Here is a 19,805-nt window from a genome sequence, read left to right as displayed (position 1 = left end):
TTTTACTATAGGTCGACAATAATGGACTTTTGACATTTGAACCATTTTATGAAGGAAACCCCAAGGCTTTCCCTTCCAACTCTACTAGAGACATTATAGCTCCACTCTGGGCGAAATTTGACTGTAGCGTCAGTGGAAGCATCTCCTACCGCATGGTGACTCGAGGCCGTATTCTGGACCGGGCAAGAAATGATATCAAACAGTATTTCCCTCAGTTTGGGTTCTCAGTATATTCAGTCTTCATTGCTACTTGGAATAGATTGCCGTACTTGAACAGCCCCACGACGGTATGTAGATTAAAAGGCTATGTTAATCTTCCTTAACAGAAGAATAGTGTAAATCTCAGGCAGAGATTGAAAGTGTGTTTTAAATTCTTGTCAACATCCAACTTATTTTAAGAATTGCATAGGGGGCTTTCGCACTGAAGCAACATTTTCATGGTTCTATTACTATTGATCTGTTCGCACTGCAAGAACTGTGAATGATTTTAGTTATAGGAACAGAGCAGGGTAATGTCTTGTAAAAGTCATGTAGACATATGGTCTACTCAAACATTGAAAACAGTCAGAGATTGACAGACACCCAACTCCAGGCACTTCTCCATCGTCCATCCACTAGTTGTTGACGTTGTTGAATGCCAGTAAATGCACAGCTAAACAGATGTGCGTTGAGTCTAAACTTAAATGTGGATATTGTTTTAGCACATCTGATCTTTTCTGTAAACCGGTTCCAACTTTAGAATTTCTAAATGCAACCAGGAAAATAGTCCTAGGGGAAAATTTTATTCTGTAAGGATCACCCTTGTAGTTTCTAACTAAATTTCCATAACTACTTTGTGCGAAAGCCCCAATACATTTTGCCTGAATGAGTTTTGTTTATAGACCATTTGAAAATCTTTTTTTTTTAATGAAATTTTATGTTTTTACTGGACTTTTCCTAGGAATCTTCCTTCCAAGTCGTTCTAGTCATTTGCAGAACTCTTTCCTTTGTCATATTGAACTATGGAAATATCTCCTCAACTGATCAAAGTTTTCAGGTTGGACAGAATAAGAACTTTGTAATATATATTATATCAATAAGACCCTAGATGTCTTTCAGTGGAATAAGTAAATAAAAAATATTCCAAAGGTCATATAACCTTGTCATTTGTATTTATTTATTATTAATATATAATATTTTTTTATACACAGGCTGGCTATGACACAATAAACTCCATAAATTATTTTTCAATCCCTGTGCCTGATGAAAATAAGCTATTCAACTCCAGTAATGTCAATGTGCCGGGACGCTGGGTATTTCGTGTTGATGGTGGACCGGAGGAGGGTAACTTCACTGTTTCATATAGACAATTTCATTTTAGACATGAAAATAACATGAAAAAATTGTATAAAAACACTTTTTATAGTATTGTATAAAAACAATAATTATATTGGATATTAGGGACATTCTACCCATATGGAGGTGTAGAGGATGAGATGAGCCCGAGGTCAGATGATGGAAGTTCTCCACTGATTCCTCTGCTGCAGCCATTTGTGTACTTTGGACGTGAATATGACAAAATATTTGTAAGAAGCATTGTGATATTCATGACATTAATATATATTCCACAAATTTGATGTTACATGAAAATACAGACAACTGGTTTTTATCTTATAGGTGAATAATAATGGAGACCTGACCTTTGACAGTCCACTTTATCAGTGGTATCCCTATTATTTTCCTGCATACTCGTCTGTAGACATCATCGCTCCACTGTGGACAGACATTTATAATTATGAGAAAGGAACCATCTCTTACAGACAAGTAACAGATGCTCGTCTCTTGAATCGTGCTTCAAGAGAAATAAACAAATATTTTCCAGACTTGAACTTCTCTGCCACTTGGGTTTTTATTGCTACCTGGGATAAAGTACCATATTTTGGAAACAGAGATGCAGTAAGTTTCTCTTTCAGTTAGCATGTTAATTTTTGTTGCATAGTATTTCCATAGAACTGAACTTAATGGAATATCCAGAATAACGCTTGTATTAATGAAGAATTCTCGGTCTTTTCCAGGAGTCAACCTTCCAAGTGGTTTTGGTGTCTGGAAAAAACATGTCATTTACACTTATGCATTATGATTTTATCACTCCGACCGAAAGTGCAGAGGTATAGTGTGAAAAATGCATCAAAATATTGTTTTATCTCAGTTTATGATCTTTAGCAGTGTGAAATGTGATTTAATGTTAATTTAATTATTATTTTGTCTTTGTTTTTCTTCTTTAACAGTCTGGCTTCGACACAATTTACTCTACTAATTTCTTTTCAATTCCGGTTTCTGAGGTTGCAAATCTGTCATACACAAGCAATGTCAATGTCACGGGTAGATGGGTATTTCGTGTTGACAATTCATCAGAAAACAATGGTATATATATCTATATATGTATTCATGAAATGTGTCATTTAGCTCAAATTCAGATGTCTAATTTGAGCTTTTGTCTCAAAACATATGCTTTTTTTAAAGGGGTCATGAACTGAGAAATCAACTTTTACTTGAGCTTTTGATATATAAGAGGTCACCATACTAAAAGTTTCAGAACTGAAAACATACTTGTTACTGAAATAAAAGCTTTTATTGACACCAGGCCCAGCGAACGCAGATCCTGAAATGTGCCTACATATGACATAATAGATAGGTTAAAAACCACCTCCACAGAGAAATATCAACACATAATTCTGTAGCTCTGCCCACTGATTCACACATGACAGGGAAATAACGTAATTGATGTTAAATGGGATCAAGTAACCAAGCAATGCCATTAAAGATCTAAACATATTGTGCAGTGCCTGATTGTGGAAGAATACAGTCACTCCATAATCTTCCTTTGGATTTAAATATTATGCTGGGTACACACTAAAATATTAGTAAAATCTCATAAGATTTTAAAAATGTGAGAGACCACAAACAAGAAGGCAAAAAATCCTAGATGGAACCTTTTTGCTCCTATAGTTTGTGGTGTGCATTGATGTGACGAAAAAAATGCACACCACACACCAACTGATTTTCAACCAGAATCCCGACTATGAACACGGGAAAACTCACAAAATCCCTTGAGAAATGAGATTAAACATGGTGGACAATAGGAAAGAAGAAATTGCGATGATTGCATTTGATATGCTTCTGTCAGCTCACTTTCTGATTGAAAATTGTATCGTTTCACGTTGATAATCTCCAGATCGTATGCACATTTGCCCTCGGGGTTCCTTCCACACATCAGGATTTCTAGGATTTCTGATCGTAAATATTAAATATGTTTTGCGTTTCACAATTTGAACGCCTCCAATGTTCTTCTGAGCAGATTCAGTCACTCTTAACTACTGGTGGGCCGTTATCGGTGTTAACGTTCTGCGTTGAGACTCTTCTCGGGCGATAAAAATAAATATCGCCGTTAATCTATTCTCAAAGTTGGGTTGAGAGCTGGATCTATATTATGCAAGCTATGATGACTTTCACCTTGATATTTTAGCGAAGATATATACCTAGTCGAGTTGCTCTGTAGGGGGCGAGAACGAGTCTTCGAACCTGTGTGTATGCCTACCAGTGATGCGTGGGTTGATCCGAAATGAGCAGTTACCCGCGGACACGAGTCATCCAAAAATATTTTGGATGACTGATATGATATTCGGGTCGTGGTCGGTCGGGTCGTTTGAAATAAAGATGCTAATTAAACCTTTGTAATTTATATAGTACTAGACACAATTTTGAAATACATTGGCCTACACATTATTGGCAGAATAACTGGCGCGAATAGAGAGACCACCTGTCCCGCTTTATGTTGTACTGTACAGCAGTTTTACCCTTTGTCCCGCCTCACGCAAATTGAGCATCTGTCCCGCTTTTTCATTCGGCCCTGCCTAATAAATACACCGATATGTCCATAGGCGTACTGTTAACTTATTTCCAATAGTTCAGAGGAGAGCAATAAAAACGTTAGTTGATAGGCTGAGTCGTATGTCAATAAAACTCTTGACTGTTGCACGAATGCCTCCTCAACATTTGTTAACAATCTCAAATTGGGGAGCGCGTGCGCTGTTTGGTCAGGTTAAGCAAAGCAGCCATGGCCTGTGTCCACGAAAAAGAGAAGATGCACTTTTAATAGCGAATGGACCGCAACATACTCTTGGTTAAGACTTGTAGATGGCGAAGAAGAGAGAGCTTTTTGCATTTTATGCAAAAGCAGTTTTTCTGTGGGACATGGTGGAGAATACAACGTGAGCGACATGGTGCATGTGAGTACCAAAAAAAAAAAAAAAAAAAACCCTCTTCGTCACGTCAAGAACCCCTCCCCCCACGTCAAGAAACATGCAAATCAGTGCAATTGTTTTTCAATAAACCAAATGACCCACAGGCTGACAAAGTTTGGGCAGCAGAAGTGACGAGCATTTATCATGCCGTACATCACACACGTTCATATCGTTCTACTGACTGCAATAAGTTTGCCCCAGTCATTTTTCCAGATTCTGAAATAGCTAAGAAAAAAACTGTAGAAACTTTGGGTGATATTTTGGGCCAGGTGGTGTCTTAATCTTTTAGTCGGTGTGTTTAAAAAGAAATATAGGCAATATATTACAGAAAGCTTGAAATGTCTAATATTAAAAGAAAATATTCAAATCAAAATAAATAGGCTACTCTCTGATTATGTAATCCATATGAAATGTGCATTTCTCTCTGGCATTCATGGCGAGTCCGCATCGTCAACTTCATCTTAGCAGCGACACAGAAAACACCAGTTTATTACTAAACAATTAAATGTCTCCTTGCTAATTTAGACACATTCATAGTCATTACTTTAACCAGTTCTTTGTGGCAAGCCTTATGTGTGCGGTCATAACGCTTATTATCCTTTAAGTAATTAAGTTAATATAAAGGGGCAACGCATTTACTACTTGTTAAAAATGCGGGTCAGGAAGAGGGTCGGGTACAATATTTTCTTTTTCTTTTTTTGCGGTCCGAGTTGCGGGCGGGTTAGTTGAAAACATCGGTCGGGTGCGGGTTGTTTATACAGTGACCCGCGTATCACTGATGCCCACTGTCAAATAAATTCTTTTTTTTTTTTTTTTTTAAGAAGCTTCCCAATGGAAACCTCGACAAGCACTTGAGAAAGCACCTTGTGATGCATTTTGGAAAAAGGAGATGAGCCCCTGGTGTAATGCACCACCTTGCTTGAGAATCCCGTTCTAAAAGACTTACTTTTAGTCATTATTTTATTTGGGTAGCACACATATTCTGAATGACTTTGGCAGAATTCAAATGAGCCATTTTAATCTAGATTAATTCCAAAATTACAGTGAGATTAATCAAGATTTTAAAAAATTATCAATGCCCACCATTACTCTTAACACACCTTGCACCACAGGTAAATCTGATAAAATAATCTTTAGAAAACTACCAAGGTAATCGGGACATTACCCAAGATTGACGAAAGGGAAGCAATCGGCCCAAAATCAGCCTGATTATCTTGTGGTGTGTACCCAGCATAGGTGTGCTGCACCATTTCTGTCAAATCCAATATAGACGGCACAGCATTGCCTCTTAATCTCAGTCTTTCTGAAAATCCAGCATCAACCTGTATCTTGTTTACAAAGGAATTTGTAGTGAAATGAAGCAAACAAACGCACAATGTTTTACTCACGTGAGCTAAAACTTAAAAATAAAGTTCATCCACACATTGACAAGTCACTGAAGGTTCCAACTATGAAGGACGTAGCTTGTCAAACAGACACACACAAAGTTAGTTTACTATAAAAACTGTTATCCAATCATAGCAGTAAGCGATTACTTTTAAGTCTTTAAATCAGACACGCCCATAAATACTTTCTCGAGCCGGTCTCAAAACCATGGTAGAAAATAGGCTATTGCTGATTGATTTTGATGTTTTAAATGCAAAAACCATGGGAACGTTATAAGTGGACCTCAGACAACAGTATAAAATAATAAAAAAAAAACAGTTCATGCCCCTTTAAATTCTTTAAATAGTGTCCAGTACTGTTTGTAACATTTGCCTCTGTTTTGTTTTGCAGGATTCTGTATTAAAACGTATCCCCAAGGTACATATATGTTTTGAAAAAATTTCCAGGTTTCCAGTTATGTATATATATGAAAGTGAAAAGTGAAAGTGACGTGACATTCAGCCAAGTATGGTGACCCATACTCAGAATTCGTGCTCTGCATTTAACCCATCCGAAGTGCACACACACAGCAGTGAACACACACACACACACACACACACACACACACACACTGAGGGTGGAGGGAGCACTGTACTGTACATGCACTCCCCCCACCCACAATTCCTGCCGGCCCGAGACTCGAACTCACAACCATTCGATTGCGAGTCCGACTCTAACCATTAGGCCACGACTGATATATATATAAAGTAAAATGTAATAAAAATAATTTTTGGCCTTTAAATATTTAATAGGCTATATCAGTGCTGAAAACTTCCCACCTTTTGGTGAGATTTGCTTCTCTAAATCTTTTGAATGTTAATGTTTCATGCAGAATTGACAAGTAAATAAATATTGAATAAGGATTTTAACATTGGCCCCCTTCAAAAAAAAAAATCATGAAATAGCATGATGCATCTGCAGCAGTATTGCTTGAGAAGTTCTTGGGTAATACAACTATTGTGACATTTGTGTAAGCTTCCTCAGATGATGTTTCTAGTGCTTTGATATGTGGAAGAACCCCAGTTACCACCAGCAGCAGGATAGTGGGAGGTCAGAACGCTTCAGCTGGACGCTGGCCCTGGCAAGCTAGTCTCCTCTGGCAAGGCAGCCACATCTGTGGAGGTTCTCTGATCAACAAAGAGTGGGTGCTGTCTGCTGGCCACTGCTTTAATGGGTAAACTCATTCAACCTAGTTGCAAATCAATTCTGAAGCTTTCATAGATGCTTTAAGTAGTTTGCTATTTAACCAAGTAATTGATTTAATGTTAAAAGCCTAATATATCATATCAATAGTATTGTATCAACAGGCTTTTGAAAAAATGTTTATTTGTTCATCATTGTTTATTCAGTCATCATTTTGTTGCGTTGAATCATGTTCCCTTTCATATGCTTACCCAATTATACTCAGTGTTGCACCAGTGCTGATACTGTGGGAACACCTGTGGATGGAACCGATTGTATGAAGCTTGAGTAGAATCATGAGCAATTCATTGGCAGATGCCACAGACATTGCCTCTTTAAAGAGATATTGCATCACTCATGCTATACGTATATATTCTCAGATTTATTTTTCTTCAAGAAGAGATTTACGAGATTTACGGCTCATGCTAGGTTTTTTTCTTTCTTTCTTTTTTTTCTTTGGATTTCTTGTACTGTGCTTCAGTGGCTGTTTCAAGCAAAACACTTGTTTTCCTCATGCCATGTCATTTTTGAAGTGTGTTTCTCCATGTCATTGCCTCATTGACTACGTTTACATGCAGCCAATAACCCGTTCAAAACCGGAATATTAGCAATAACCCAGTCGTGCACGGCCATGTAAACACTGGCAAAAACCCTGGTTTTTAAAAACCGGGATATTATACCTGGGGTACCCCTTTTCTAACCCGAATATTTGGTCTTGTAAACGCGTTTCGGCATATCCCCATCAAAATGTGTGTTCTGCGCATGTTCTATTCGCAAGGAATCTTGGTCTTTTGAGTAGAGACGGCGCATAAAAAAACTCGCGTGCAGTATAGCGGAAGTAAACAAGTCGAGGTTAACATGGCGAGATGCAGCACAGCACCACACTTTTGGAGCGACTATCGCTATCTGCCCCAAACTATTCATTATCCGCCTGCTGCTGCTGTTGTTGTTGTTGTCTTTGGATACAGGAAGAAGAATCGGAAATGACGCAAATTGCGTCTTGTTGCCCGTACGTCCAGACGCTAACCGTGCGTCGCCGTTTACATCGGAATATTGGCGACTGATTACACATTCCATGTATACAGGAGTAACTCTCTCTGCTCACGCATGTAAACGGGTTATCCCGAATGTTTCAGAATCCCGAATAGTGACCTTAACCCGACCATAACCCCAATTTTAACAGCTTGTAAATGTAGTCAGTGACACATTCCACCATTCACTCGGTTTCTAAGGTTGCCGAGGTGCCTCACAAGACCGAGCATTGGGTAAATGTGAGCTAATGGAGAGTGAGCAGATGGGATTTTCTCTTTCTGTCTCCTGCAAGAGAGAGAATGACTTGAAACGCTGGCTTCTGTTTAGCATAGGGAGGTCAACTAGACCTTTCTTGTCAGCAGATCAACTCTTAAATGTAACAATATCATTAATTTCACATTACACTTAAATCATGACCACCGTAATCGTTTTAGCTTAAAAGTTTAACAAAAAAATTACATGTTTAAAGCCCTATGAGGTGTTAAATCTTTTCTCACCTGTTTTATTGTTACCAAATTCTGTTTACGCATGTCTAATTATTTGAATGCATAAAACATCTGTAACGTTAATTGTATTAATCTTTTAATAATTTTAAAAGTAGAAATAGTATTATTAGTAGTAGTATTACATACATTCTACTGAACAACAGTAATATATTTCAGGCAATTTACATTTAGAAAATATTAATAAATTAATCTCTGATAATCACAGGTTGCTATCGTCACGCAGTTTTGTTTACGAATTAAACTCGTGGCCACAAGATAAAAATATATCGTCCCCTTAACATAAGAAGTACACATCATGGCCATGAGAAATTGATCATTTGATCATTGATCAAGTTAATATGTCGTTCCCATGAATTAATATCTTGTGGCCACGACATAATGGGTGAATTCCAAACTTGCCTTGAATGCCACTTTGGGAAGAGGATGCCATTTGTAGGGGTGTTCCAAATGAAAGTAAACCACTGAATCCCTTCACGAAGGGCCCTTTCCAGAAGTCCATTAGTGAAGTGAACATGTGATGTAAATCTGATTTAGGACAGTAGTGTAAGCAAGTTTAGTTTGAAAATGTGTAATAGTAAATGAGACACAATTAGACAATATTGGAATAAAATAAGAAGAAGAAATATTTATTTGCAACAACTGATGGAGTGCTGAATGCTGCACATACACGCAAAATTGTCATGGTAACATTTGGTCAGTCATTCCCTTCACTAAATGAGTTTCTAACGCTTATAGGAGACAGAAATGACCAACACCCTTCAAAGAACACAGTTCAAGGGTTCTGCCATTTCAAGCGAGTAGGGCATAGGGATGCACACTTCAGTTCTGAATTTACCTAATATCATATTCCCACGAGTTAATATGTTGTGGCCATGACAAAAATAAGTGAACCAAAACATGTCTCCTCCCAGTCACCATAAATACCTTTAAATGTCTGTGACTATGGGCCCTATTTTAACGATCTAAACGCAAAGTGTAAAGCGCACGGCACAGGTGCACTCAGGGCGTGTCCAAATCCACTTTTGCTATTGTAACGACGGAAAATGGTTGGTGCGCCTGGGCGCATGGTCTAAACGGGTTATCCCTATTCTCTTAATGAGTAATTGGGTATTTTTTTGGGCGTAACATGCAATAAACCAATCAGAGTCTCATCTTCCATTCCCTTTAAGAGCCAGTTGCGCTCGTGCCATGACGGATTTGCTATTTACATGGCTGATTTTGGCAAGCGTGAAGACAGAACGCGTCTCTGAGATGAAATGGGTTTGACCAGGTTTGAGTTGGTCTATGGCGCAGTCTATTTTCAGCTCCTTAAAAAAAGCATTGCACCAGCAATGCGCCTGAACACACCTCTTTTTCAGACCAGCACGCCATGGGTGCACAAATGGGCGCAAATGCATTTGCTAATTAAATGACGTGGCGCAGAACAGGAAAATGCGAATGGTGCCGGGCTGAAACTATCAAACACACTTGCACTGCGCTTTGCTTCGCGTTGTGCCGCGTGTATTATAGGGCCCTCTGTGTCAATATGTTGTTATTTATATCACCAAAATGTAAGATTAAATGTTTTACCCTGTACAGCCTGAAATATAAAATAACATTAAGACTTTTTTTATTTTATTTTTTTTAAATTAAACAGATTAATAAAATAAATATATACGTTTGATGCAGTATTTTATGGCCCATATAGTATGATATATCGAGAATTATTCAGATGCCCCAACTGAGCAAAATATGCAGTTTGGTGCTTATGTTGCTATTTATGTGACCAAAATGTACAATTAAATTATGATTCCTGCATAGACATGAATAAATTATATTTATTTTATTAATCCATTCAATTTAAGAATAAAAAAAAGGTCTCATTATTTACATTTCAGGCTTTACGGGTTTAAAACTCTATTCCCACTAGTTTTTCATTATTTCTTTAACTTCCTCAGGGATCCTGCATATTTTTACACTGTGTTGTTGGGGCAACAGACCCAGGAAGGCTTCAGCCCCAATGAAGTGTTCAGATATGTGAAATTAATCAACAAACATCCTAGTTACAACCATTTAACAAATGACAATGATATTGCTCTTCTCAAAATGAGCTCTCCAGTCATCTTCACTGACTACATCAGACCCGTGTGTCTTGCAGCTCATGACAGTGTGTTCAACAGCGGCACAGACAGCTGGGTCACTGGATGGGGAAACATTGGTGAAGGAGGTGAGTATTCATTCCCATTTCACATTAAAATCAACATGAAAAGCCTTTAACAATGCCATTCAAAAAAGCATAGTCATGCAGAGTAAATAACATCTCATGTCTTTCCTACAGTGCCCCTTCCATCCCCTAATATTCTACAGGAAGTGGAGGTTCCTGTAATTGGTAACAGACAGTGCAACTGTCTCTATGGAGTGGGAAATATAACAGACAAAATGATCTGTGCTGGTCTACTGGAAGGAGGCAAGGACTCATGTCAGGTACAGAAACCCTGAACAAAAAGTTCAGCCCAAACTTTTTGCAAACATTTGTGAGGTTCATACCAAATCTTTGAAAGATATTCAGAGACTTTTTAAGACACTTGGTAACAAGCAAACAAAAATTTTCAAGTAATTGTTGTTTGCTAGTTCTTGATGGACAAAAATAAATACATAAAAAAAATCTATGCACCATTATTTTTATTTTCCTTAAATGTCTTCAGTCTTGTCTCTACAATGGTTAGCCTTTAATAACATCTTGGCAAATGTGGATTTAATATGTAATACAGTATAGCCAGCATACACTACCATTCAAAAATCTGGGGTCGGTAAGTTCCTCTTCAGGAACTCGAGCTGCGTCGAGAACAAATTGGGAACGCGTCCAATAACGCTGAATAACGTGTATAATCAATCCAATGGAAGGGCGAGACGTCATAGGCGGGTGACGTCAGAGACCAGGAAGCATAAAAGCATGAGCGGCGAAGCCGGTAATCAGCCTTGTGTCTTCAGCAAGCGCTCTGTGTGTGTGTGTCAGTCGCTATCTGTTTGTGAGTCTTATTTAGTGTCGTTTGTCCACTGATAAACTCCATTGTCAAAGCTTCAATCAAGAGAAGTTTTGTGCGAGAGCTGGAAGCGTTCAGGCTGTGTGTTTTCACTGCCAATAAAAAAAAAAAAAAGAAAAGGTAGGGACACACGCAGCTCGTGTGTTGTCTGCTTGAGAGTGAAGTGCGCAGTGTCAGCTCTCGAGGGAGTTGACGGCTGCGATGCAAGCCTTTGCTTCACTCTCAGAAGGCTCTCTTTGAGGAGAGAGCTTTCACTGGTGTTTCTCGCGGTGCCAGCCCCGCTTTCGCCGAGGCGGAGCGGTGGTTGTGCTCACGGGATTCGCTTTCGGATCTGCTGCAAGGAATGTAAGTCGGGCAAGTCTCTATCTTCTTTCTTAGCCACCAGATCCGGCACCCACTCTCGGGGGTCGGAAGCCCACTTTTGCGGTACTTTCTCCCCGATGAGAAGACGCGACGCGCTGCCTGTCTTTCTCTGAGGAGATTGATGTGGAAAGGCGTCGATGAACTCGCCAGTTACACAAGCACCAGTCACACAAGCATATTATGCCTAATATTAACATAAGCAGCATCAATGAAGAGTGGAGCTCACGCAGTCAGCTCTCGGGGGGTTGATTGTGCTTTTCTCGCTGTTAGGCGCTCCGCTCTCACCGGGCATGCTCCAAGGAGTGTGTCCGTGCATGGGTTCTTGCGGTCGCGGCCTCGCTGGTGCTGAGGCATGGCGGTGACCGCGATAGCGGGAATCGCACATGATCTGGTGAACGGGTTGGAGACGGCTCGTCCTATTTCCACCCATGTCCACTAGATCTAGAGCTCGTTCTCGAGGCTTGGAAACCAGCGCTACGGTTTCTTCGCCCTCTGAGACAGCTCGCTGCTGCTGCTGCATGCTCTCTCACCGGGCACACTCCGAGGAGTGTGTCCGTGCATGCCAGCTTGAGGTCGCGGTCTCGCTGATGCTGAGGCACGGCGGCGACCACCATAGTGGGAATTGCACATGATCTGGCGAACGGGTTGGAGACGGCTCGTCCTATCTATTTCTCTACCAATTCACTAGATCTAGAGCTCGTTCTCGAGGCTTGGAAACCAGCGCTGCGGTTTCCTTGTCCTCGGAGGCAGAGCTCGCTGCAGCATCCATCTTTCTCTGAGGAGATTGATGTTGTTTGTGTGACTGAGTAGCATTAAAAAAAAAATATATATATAATATATATGGGATTTAATTTCTTGTGTGAGAACATGTGTGTACCGCTCTTCCTCTGAGGAGGTTGAGACGGTCAGGGGCTGCTGGGCGGAGCAGTCCCAACCGTGTTCCAGCCCCTCGTGCCGCTCCCAGGCCGAAGGCTTCTAGTGGAAAGCAGTTCTACGGACCGTTGTTTTCGCTGGATAGCCTTCATCATAACGTCCTGTCGCCTAAGGCCTAGGACGTTTTGAGGGCCAGCTCCCTCTGGGGAAGAGTGGTGTACTCTCCTCAATGCTCTCAGGAGATCGTTCCGCCAACCCTGCCGGTGTTCCAGGGCGCAGCGATCTCCGGCGAGCTCTTCTCTCAGTTACCGCCCGGAAACTTAGCGGTGCTGAGAGGCTCGCTACCTCTACGGAGGTCTCTAGAGTAGCTAGTACGGTCGTCCCCTGCTGGTCCGCCGCTTCAGGGCACCAAGCTAGTGGCTCTAGGCACACCAGAGGCCAGTCTCGCGAGATTGGCTCCCTTAGGAGGTCATATGGCAGTGTGGGAGCCCCTGCCAAGTGTACTTCATGGGGTCCTGCCCCAAGCAGGCTGGTCTAGTCTTCCTAGCAGACGATGTGTGTCTGAGGACCGTCGTTTTTAGGAGACTTCAGCTACGAGAGTCCTGATGCTGTGGCTCAGGACCTCGGAGGGAAGGCCCCTCTGGGGAAGAGCGGTGTACACCGCATTACACGGTGCCCGTCTCTCCTCAGTGCCCTCAGGAGATCGATCTGCAAACCCCTGCCGGTGTTCCAGGGCGCAGCGGTCTCTAGCGAGCGCTTCTCTCAGTTAACGCTCGGAAACGTAGCGGTGCTAAGAGGCTCCCGACCTCCTGGGAGGTTTCCAGAGCAGCTAGTTCGGCCGTCTCCTGCCCGTGTGCCGCTTCAGGGCACCGAGCTAATTGCTCTGATGCCACCAGAGATCAGTCTTGAGAGGCTGATTCCCTTAGTAGACTATTTTGCAGCGTGAAAACTACTGCCAAATGTGTTTCAGTGGGTCCTGCACACTGTCGTGAGAGGCTACAGAATCCAGTTCTGGTGGGCCCCAAGCAGGCTCTGGTAATGGAAAAGATGTAGACTCTCTCTGAGGATGGAGACCATCGCGGTGGTCCCTCCTTGGGTTGCAGAGTCCGGGACCTACAGCCGGTACTTCACTGTACCGAGGAAGGATGAGGTGTTGTGTCCTTTTCTAGATCTGTGCTTTTTCAACCGCTCAGTCAGGGGACTGAAGTTTAGCATGCCTGCACAGGCCAAGTCCGAGGTCTGGTGTGTCATGATCTATCAAAAGATGCACTTATCTCCATCCTTCTTCATTGGAAGTTCCTGAGGTTTGTTTTGGGGGCAAAAGCCTACCAATACGGATCTTCCACTGGCCTTGCACTCTCACCCCACACTTTCACGACTCAACCACATTGACGATTGGTTAATCTGATCAATCTGAGCAGATGACGGTTCGACACCGAGGTGTCGTTCTCGCTCACATGAAAGAGCTGGGGTTAAGACTTAACGCCAAGAAAAGTGTGCTTTCTCCAGTTCAGAGAACCACTTATCTGGGCATGGTGTGGGATTCGACCATGATGCAAGCACGTATGTCACCTGCTCGGATCGAATCGATACTCACTGCAGTCGCGTGAATGAGAGAAGGCTGGTCACTCACTGTTAAGCAGTCACGGAGATTGCTGGGTCCGATGGTAGCTGCGTCCAATGTGAATACTATTGGCCTGCTGCCTACAGTGGTGGCTCAAGACCAAGGGGTTCTCCCTGAGGGGAAACTTTGCATGCTAAAGGTCACGCAGCACTGCCTACGTGCCTTGGATGTGTGGAGGAAGCCTTAGTTCTTGTCTCAGTGCCCAATGCTGGGAGCTCCTTGTTGCCGCATGATGCTAGCGACGGACGCGTCCCTCACCGGCTGGGGTGCGGTCATGAGTGGCCACCCTGCCCGCGGTCTGTGGAGTGGTCACTATCTGACATGGCACATCAACTGCCGGGAGATGCTGGCCGTGCTTTGTGCACTTTGTTATTTTCTCCCAGACCTAAGAGGTCACCATGTGTTGGTGCGCACCGACAGCACAGCGGTGGTCTCTTACATCAACCACCAAGGAGGTCTGCACTCACGCCGTTTATACAACTAGCGTACCAGATCCTTGTGTGGGCCCAGGACGAATTACTCTCACTCAGAGCAGTTCACATTCCTGGGCATCTTAATATGGGAGCAGACATCCTGTTGAGGCAGGGGCCGAGGCCCGGGGAATGGCGGCTTCACACTGAGGTGATGAAGCAGAGTTAGAGAGGTTGGCCAGACTCGGGTGGATCTGTTGCGACTCGAGAGACATCACACTGTCCCCTCTGGCTTCCTCTGATTCATCCAGCTCCACTGGGGCTGGACGCCATGGTACAGAGAATGTACAAGGCTTCATCTGTACATTTTTCCCCCGATTGCTCTGCTCTCGGGAGTTCTGGAGAAAGTGCACCGGGATGGAGGCCGGCTGCTATTAGTAGCCCTGTTCTGGACGGGCCGGGTATGGTTCCTGGGCCTGATTTCTCTTTTTGACGGCACTTCATGGGAGGTTCCCGTCAGGAGAGATCTCCTCTCGCAGGCGGAGGGTGTGCCCCCGCATGGAGCTTAGAGGCTGTAGGTGTTGTCTCTGAGGAGGCACAACTCTTAGCTTCCGGTCTCTCAACCGAGGTTGTATGACCGTTCTCCAATCCAGAGCTCCCTCATTGAGGAAACTGTATGCCTTGAAGTGGAAGCTTTTCACTTCTTGGTGCGGAGACCGCCAGCTCGACCCAGTTAACTGCCCGGATGGTACAGTGCTGGAGTTCCTGCAGGCTCTCCGCAGGGGTTGACCTACTCCACCCTGAAGGTCTACGTGGCGGCCATGGTGGCCTACCGCACCCCTCGCGGTGGCCAGTCAGTGGGCAGAAACCCTCTGGTTACATGTTTCCTCCATGGTGCGCTGAGGCCTCCGGCCAGAAGAGGCTATGCTAAGCGCTGATCATGTTGCTATCCTAAGCCTCGAGTCCTCTGATCTCCCCTCTCCTGGGGGTCAAGACTCACTCCTTCTGAAGTTTGGCCATTGGACGGGTTGTCCACGATTTCTGTCAGGCTCCTTCTCCTTCTCTTGCTTTAGCTGTGCTCTTCCACACTAGGCAGAGATTTGAAAGTCTGGCGGCGTGGGCATTCTCGTTCCCCATTTGTTCTCGACGCAGCTCGAGTTCCTGAAGAGGAACGTCTAAGGTTACGTATGTAACCCTGGTTCCTCGAAGGAACGAGACGTTGCGTCGCAGTGCCACACTTACGGCATCTCTGGCCGGCGCTTGCTTCATCCTTTGAGGCTGATTATCGGCTTCGCCACTCATGCTTTTATGCTTCCTGGTCTCTGACGTCACCCGCCTATGACGTCTCGCCCTTCCATTGGACTGATTATACATGTTATTCAGAGATGTCACGCTGGACGCGTTCCCCATTCGTTCTCGACGCAGCGTCTCGTTCCTTCGAGGAACCAGGGTTAAATACATAACCTTAGACGATTTTTTTTGTTTTTGAAAGAAATCAATTATATTCACAAAGGCTGGATTTATTTGATCAAAAATACATTAACAGTAATATTGTAAAATAATAGTACAATAGTACTTTGTCCAATTACTGAAACAAGATACAGGTGCTGGTTATTTGAGTTTAAACCACTCACTCACCGTTCATCTCCTGACTCTCTCTCCCGCTGCAGACTTTGCTAAACCACACCCCCCTTGCCACAAGTACAATAATTGTTTTCTATTTTAATATATTTTAAAATGTAAATCATTCTGAAGCTGAATTTCCAGCATAACTACTCCAGTCTTCAGTGTAACATAATCCTTCCATTAAATGGTAGTGTATGTTTCTTTCTACAGTTATTTTATTGATGTGTATTTTCAGGGGGATTCAGGAGGTCCGATGGTGAGCAGACAGAGCTCTGTATGGGTTCAGTCCGGTATCGTTAGCTTTGGGACTGGCTGTGCTCGACCTGAACTTCCCGGTGTGTACACCAGAGTATCACGTTATCAGGAATGGATCAGCTCCATTGTTTGCAGTGATCCGCCAGGTTTTGTGGACTTTACCTCCACTGGAGCTGATCCTGACTACAGTTACAGCTGTCCTGGTCTTCCTCCTCCTCCTTTCCTATTAACAGAATCTAAAATTCCATCTTCTGCAACATCCACTCCACAAAATTCTTTGCTATCATATTTTCTGTTGCTTCCACTCATGTGTTCCATTATTTATAGGGTTTGGGGTCAGTAAGTTTTTTGTGTGTGTGTGTGTGTGTGTGTGTGTGTGTGTGTGTGTGTGTGTGTTTCTATTCTAATAGAAAACAGTTTGTTTAAATAAGATTTCATAATATTAAAATAAAAAGACTTATTAAAAATAATAATAATAATAATAATAAAAACATTACCATTTGAATGGTAGTGTATGTACAAAAATATACATTGTGGTGATGACATAAGTGGGGCTTATTCTCAGTCAAATACATTGATTTAAAGAGTTTATCCCTTCACAATTTTATTTTTCACTCCAAATAATAATTCATTTTATATCCTGCATTACATCAATTTATTTAATATATACTGGACTACGATTTATTTCTAATTACCTTGTGAACACATATATTGTTTGTCAAATAGTTTGTGAAGAAACACGGGCATGTTGTTTCATATTGGGAAGCTGTTTGTATATAATATTTAAAGAAGCATTAGGATTTATTTATGTTCTCTTTTTTTTTCTTTTTTTCCTTGAAGTTGATTTCGTAGTTGGCGCCAGTAATTTGTCACAGCCTTTATATGCAGCATATGGCACGTGAGATCCGCCTCTCCTCCATCAACCTGCGGCTCATCCCGCTTTTCCATTGTTTTTTATTCCACTGACAGGTGGCTATTCCTGAACTCGCTTTAACCCTTGTGCTGCATTAGGGACATTTTTGGTCATTTGCAGTTGAATTTCTTTCACCTTTTTGGCTGTTTTAATGCAAATGGTATGTAATTTGGCAAAATTGTGACTTTTTGGATACATTTTAAAAAATTTATCCCATTTTGCAAAATATGTGAAATATGTAAAATATGTATGAAATAGTAACACTCAGCACCATAATGACCAAAAATGGCCCATTTAAACCCATTAAAACGTAGTTTAAAGCCGGGGTCGTCATTAATACATGAATCATGATTTATGTTGAAACATCCTTTCATTTTGAAGCAAAAGCATTATATTTGCACTGTATAGTGTATTCCACCAAATGGCGTCACTACATAGGTATTCCCTATGGGTGGAAATGCACGTTATTTTCCACTATTGATTGTGTTATGAAGCATTTCAATGGCTCAATAATCTAAAATCATGTTTCTGAGTATGTGTGGATGTCTGAGAGAAGTGTGTGTCTGCATTGACAAAAGTGTGTGTGTATAGGGCCTAAATATAATTCATGCTGTTTAGGCGTGTGACAAATCACAATATCCTGAAGGTCATATTTTACCCTTTCTGTCTACTCTCTCTCTCTCTCTCTCTCTCTCTCTCTCTCTCTCTCTCTCTCTCTCTCTCTCTCTCTCTCTCTCTCTCTCTCTCTCCGTGTGTGTGTGTGTGTGTGTGTGTGTGTGTGTGTGTACGTGCGCGCATTTAGCAAGAGAAAGCGCTTCTCATTGCATTGTTTTCTTTCTGTTTGATTCATGCGTATTTATGCACAGATATGAACCTTTGACATAGCTTCGTTTTTTTAGCAGTCTATGTTTCAAAGTTAATTGATAATATCTCACATACGTAGAGGCACAAACACAGCCATGCAGTCAGTCCTTAGACAAGACAGGCACAGGTTATAGTCACCTAGTAGAAATCTACAAGATCACCAGTTCGTCACTCTGAGTTGGGTCAGATGGGGAGTCAGAATCCGAGGTGAGCTGAAACTCCACAGCGCTCTTCGTCTTTGTGTTGCCGCAAGATGAAAGGTGTTATTATTTTCTAAGGACTGCCTGCATGGCTGTGTTTGTGCCTCTACGTATGTGAGAAATTATTAATTAACTTTGAAACATAGACTGCTAAAAAAACGAAGCTGTGTCAAAGGTTCATATCTGTGCGTAAAATACGCATGAATCAAACAGAAAGAAAACAATGCAGTGAGAAGCGCTTTCTCTTGCTAAATGCGCGCGCGTGCACACACACACACACACGCGGAGAGAGAGAGAGAGAGAGCGAGAGAGAGTAGACAGAAAGGGTAAAATATGACCTTCAGGATATTGTGATTTGTCACACACCTAAACAGCATGTATTATATTTAGGCCCTATACACACACACTTTTGTCAACGCAGACACACATTTCTCTCATACATCCGCACATACTCAGAAACATCATTTTATATTATTGAGCCATTGAAATGCTTCATAACACAATCAATAGTGCCCCTAGTGGACACCAGGGAAATAACGTGCATTTCCACCCATAGGGAATACCTATGTAGTGACGCCATTTGGTGGAAAACGGTAAAAAGTAAATATTTTACCCCAAGGTTTGGTAATGACAGGGTATTTTAATAGAAATTATGATTTTTATGATATTATGACAGTGGGTTCAAAAATTGATATTTTAATGGGTTCAAATAGGACCAAATTTGTCCTTAACCGCTATGTGTGATTTTTTTTTTTTTTTAAATCTGACATAGCAAAAAATCTGTTGTTGCTAATCTTTGACATATTCAAGACTGTGATAATCCATAGCCAAGGTTTTCACTTTGCATTTAGTATATGGAAAATAATTACATTTTTGTGTTTTTTCCTCTTATACAAATTGATGGTATCGTTACCAAAATTGGAATTTAAAGGGTTATAATCCTGAAATTAAATAAATATTTGGTAGGTATGATGAGGACTGATGCTGGTTAAAAGATTTAACTTGGTAAAAGTGGAAAATAATAATAATATATAATATTTTAGGCAATGTTAAATATGTGATAATTTTTGGTCATTAATGCACTCAACGGCGTAAAATATTTAATGCAGCACAGGGGTTAATCGCATCTATTCCGCGTCTCCCGCCATACGATCGGAAGCGACAGAGTTAATTTCGCTCTTTTCCACACGCAGACGTCTATTTAGCTCGGAATTAGACCTTGGTTT

At 41.8% G+C, this 19,805-nt stretch overlaps 1 protein-coding gene across 1 annotated transcript; it reads left to right on the top strand.

The window, feature by feature from the left end:
- The first annotated feature begins 19 nt into the window (after positions 1–19).
- si:dkey-32n7.7 (uncharacterized) lies at positions 20–16,945 on the top strand. The gene is made up of 12 exons (XM_059530139.1): positions 20–287; positions 941–1,036; positions 1,191–1,323; positions 1,441–1,565; positions 1,657–1,935; positions 2,055–2,147; positions 2,268–2,403; positions 6,060–6,086; positions 6,684–6,882; positions 10,366–10,634; positions 10,746–10,891; positions 16,583–16,945. The coding sequence occupies exons 1-12, from the start codon at positions 153–155 to the stop codon at positions 16,943–16,945; spliced, it is 2,001 nt and encodes a 666-aa protein (XP_059386122.1). The 5' UTR covers positions 20–152.
- The last annotated feature ends 2,860 nt before the right edge of the window (positions 16,946–19,805 follow it).

The sequence above is a fragment of the Carassius carassius genome, chromosome 39, assembly GCF_963082965.1.
Source record: "Carassius carassius chromosome 39, fCarCar2.1, whole genome shotgun sequence".
In the NCBI taxonomy this organism is placed as follows: Eukaryota; Metazoa; Chordata; class Actinopteri; order Cypriniformes; family Cyprinidae; genus Carassius; species Carassius carassius.
Note: the sequence above shows the minus strand (reverse complement) of the source record. Positions and strands in the feature narration are given on the sequence as shown.

What these genes read in the sequence shown, in the direction of transcription:
- si:dkey-32n7.7 (XM_059530139.1), top strand. Translation starts at nt 153, where the DNA reads ATGGTGACTCGAGGCCGTATTCTGGACCGGGCAAGAAATGATATCAAA. An exon ending in ATTTTGGAAACAGAGATGCA is followed by an intron (nt 1,936 to 2,054) that starts GTAAGTTTCTCT and finishes GGTCTTTTCCAG; the next exon opens with GAGTCAACCTTCCAAGTGGT. An exon ending in CTCCGACCGAAAGTGCAGAG is followed by an intron (nt 2,148 to 2,267) that starts GTATAGTGTGAA and finishes CTTCTTTAACAG; the next exon opens with TCTGGCTTCGACACAATTTA.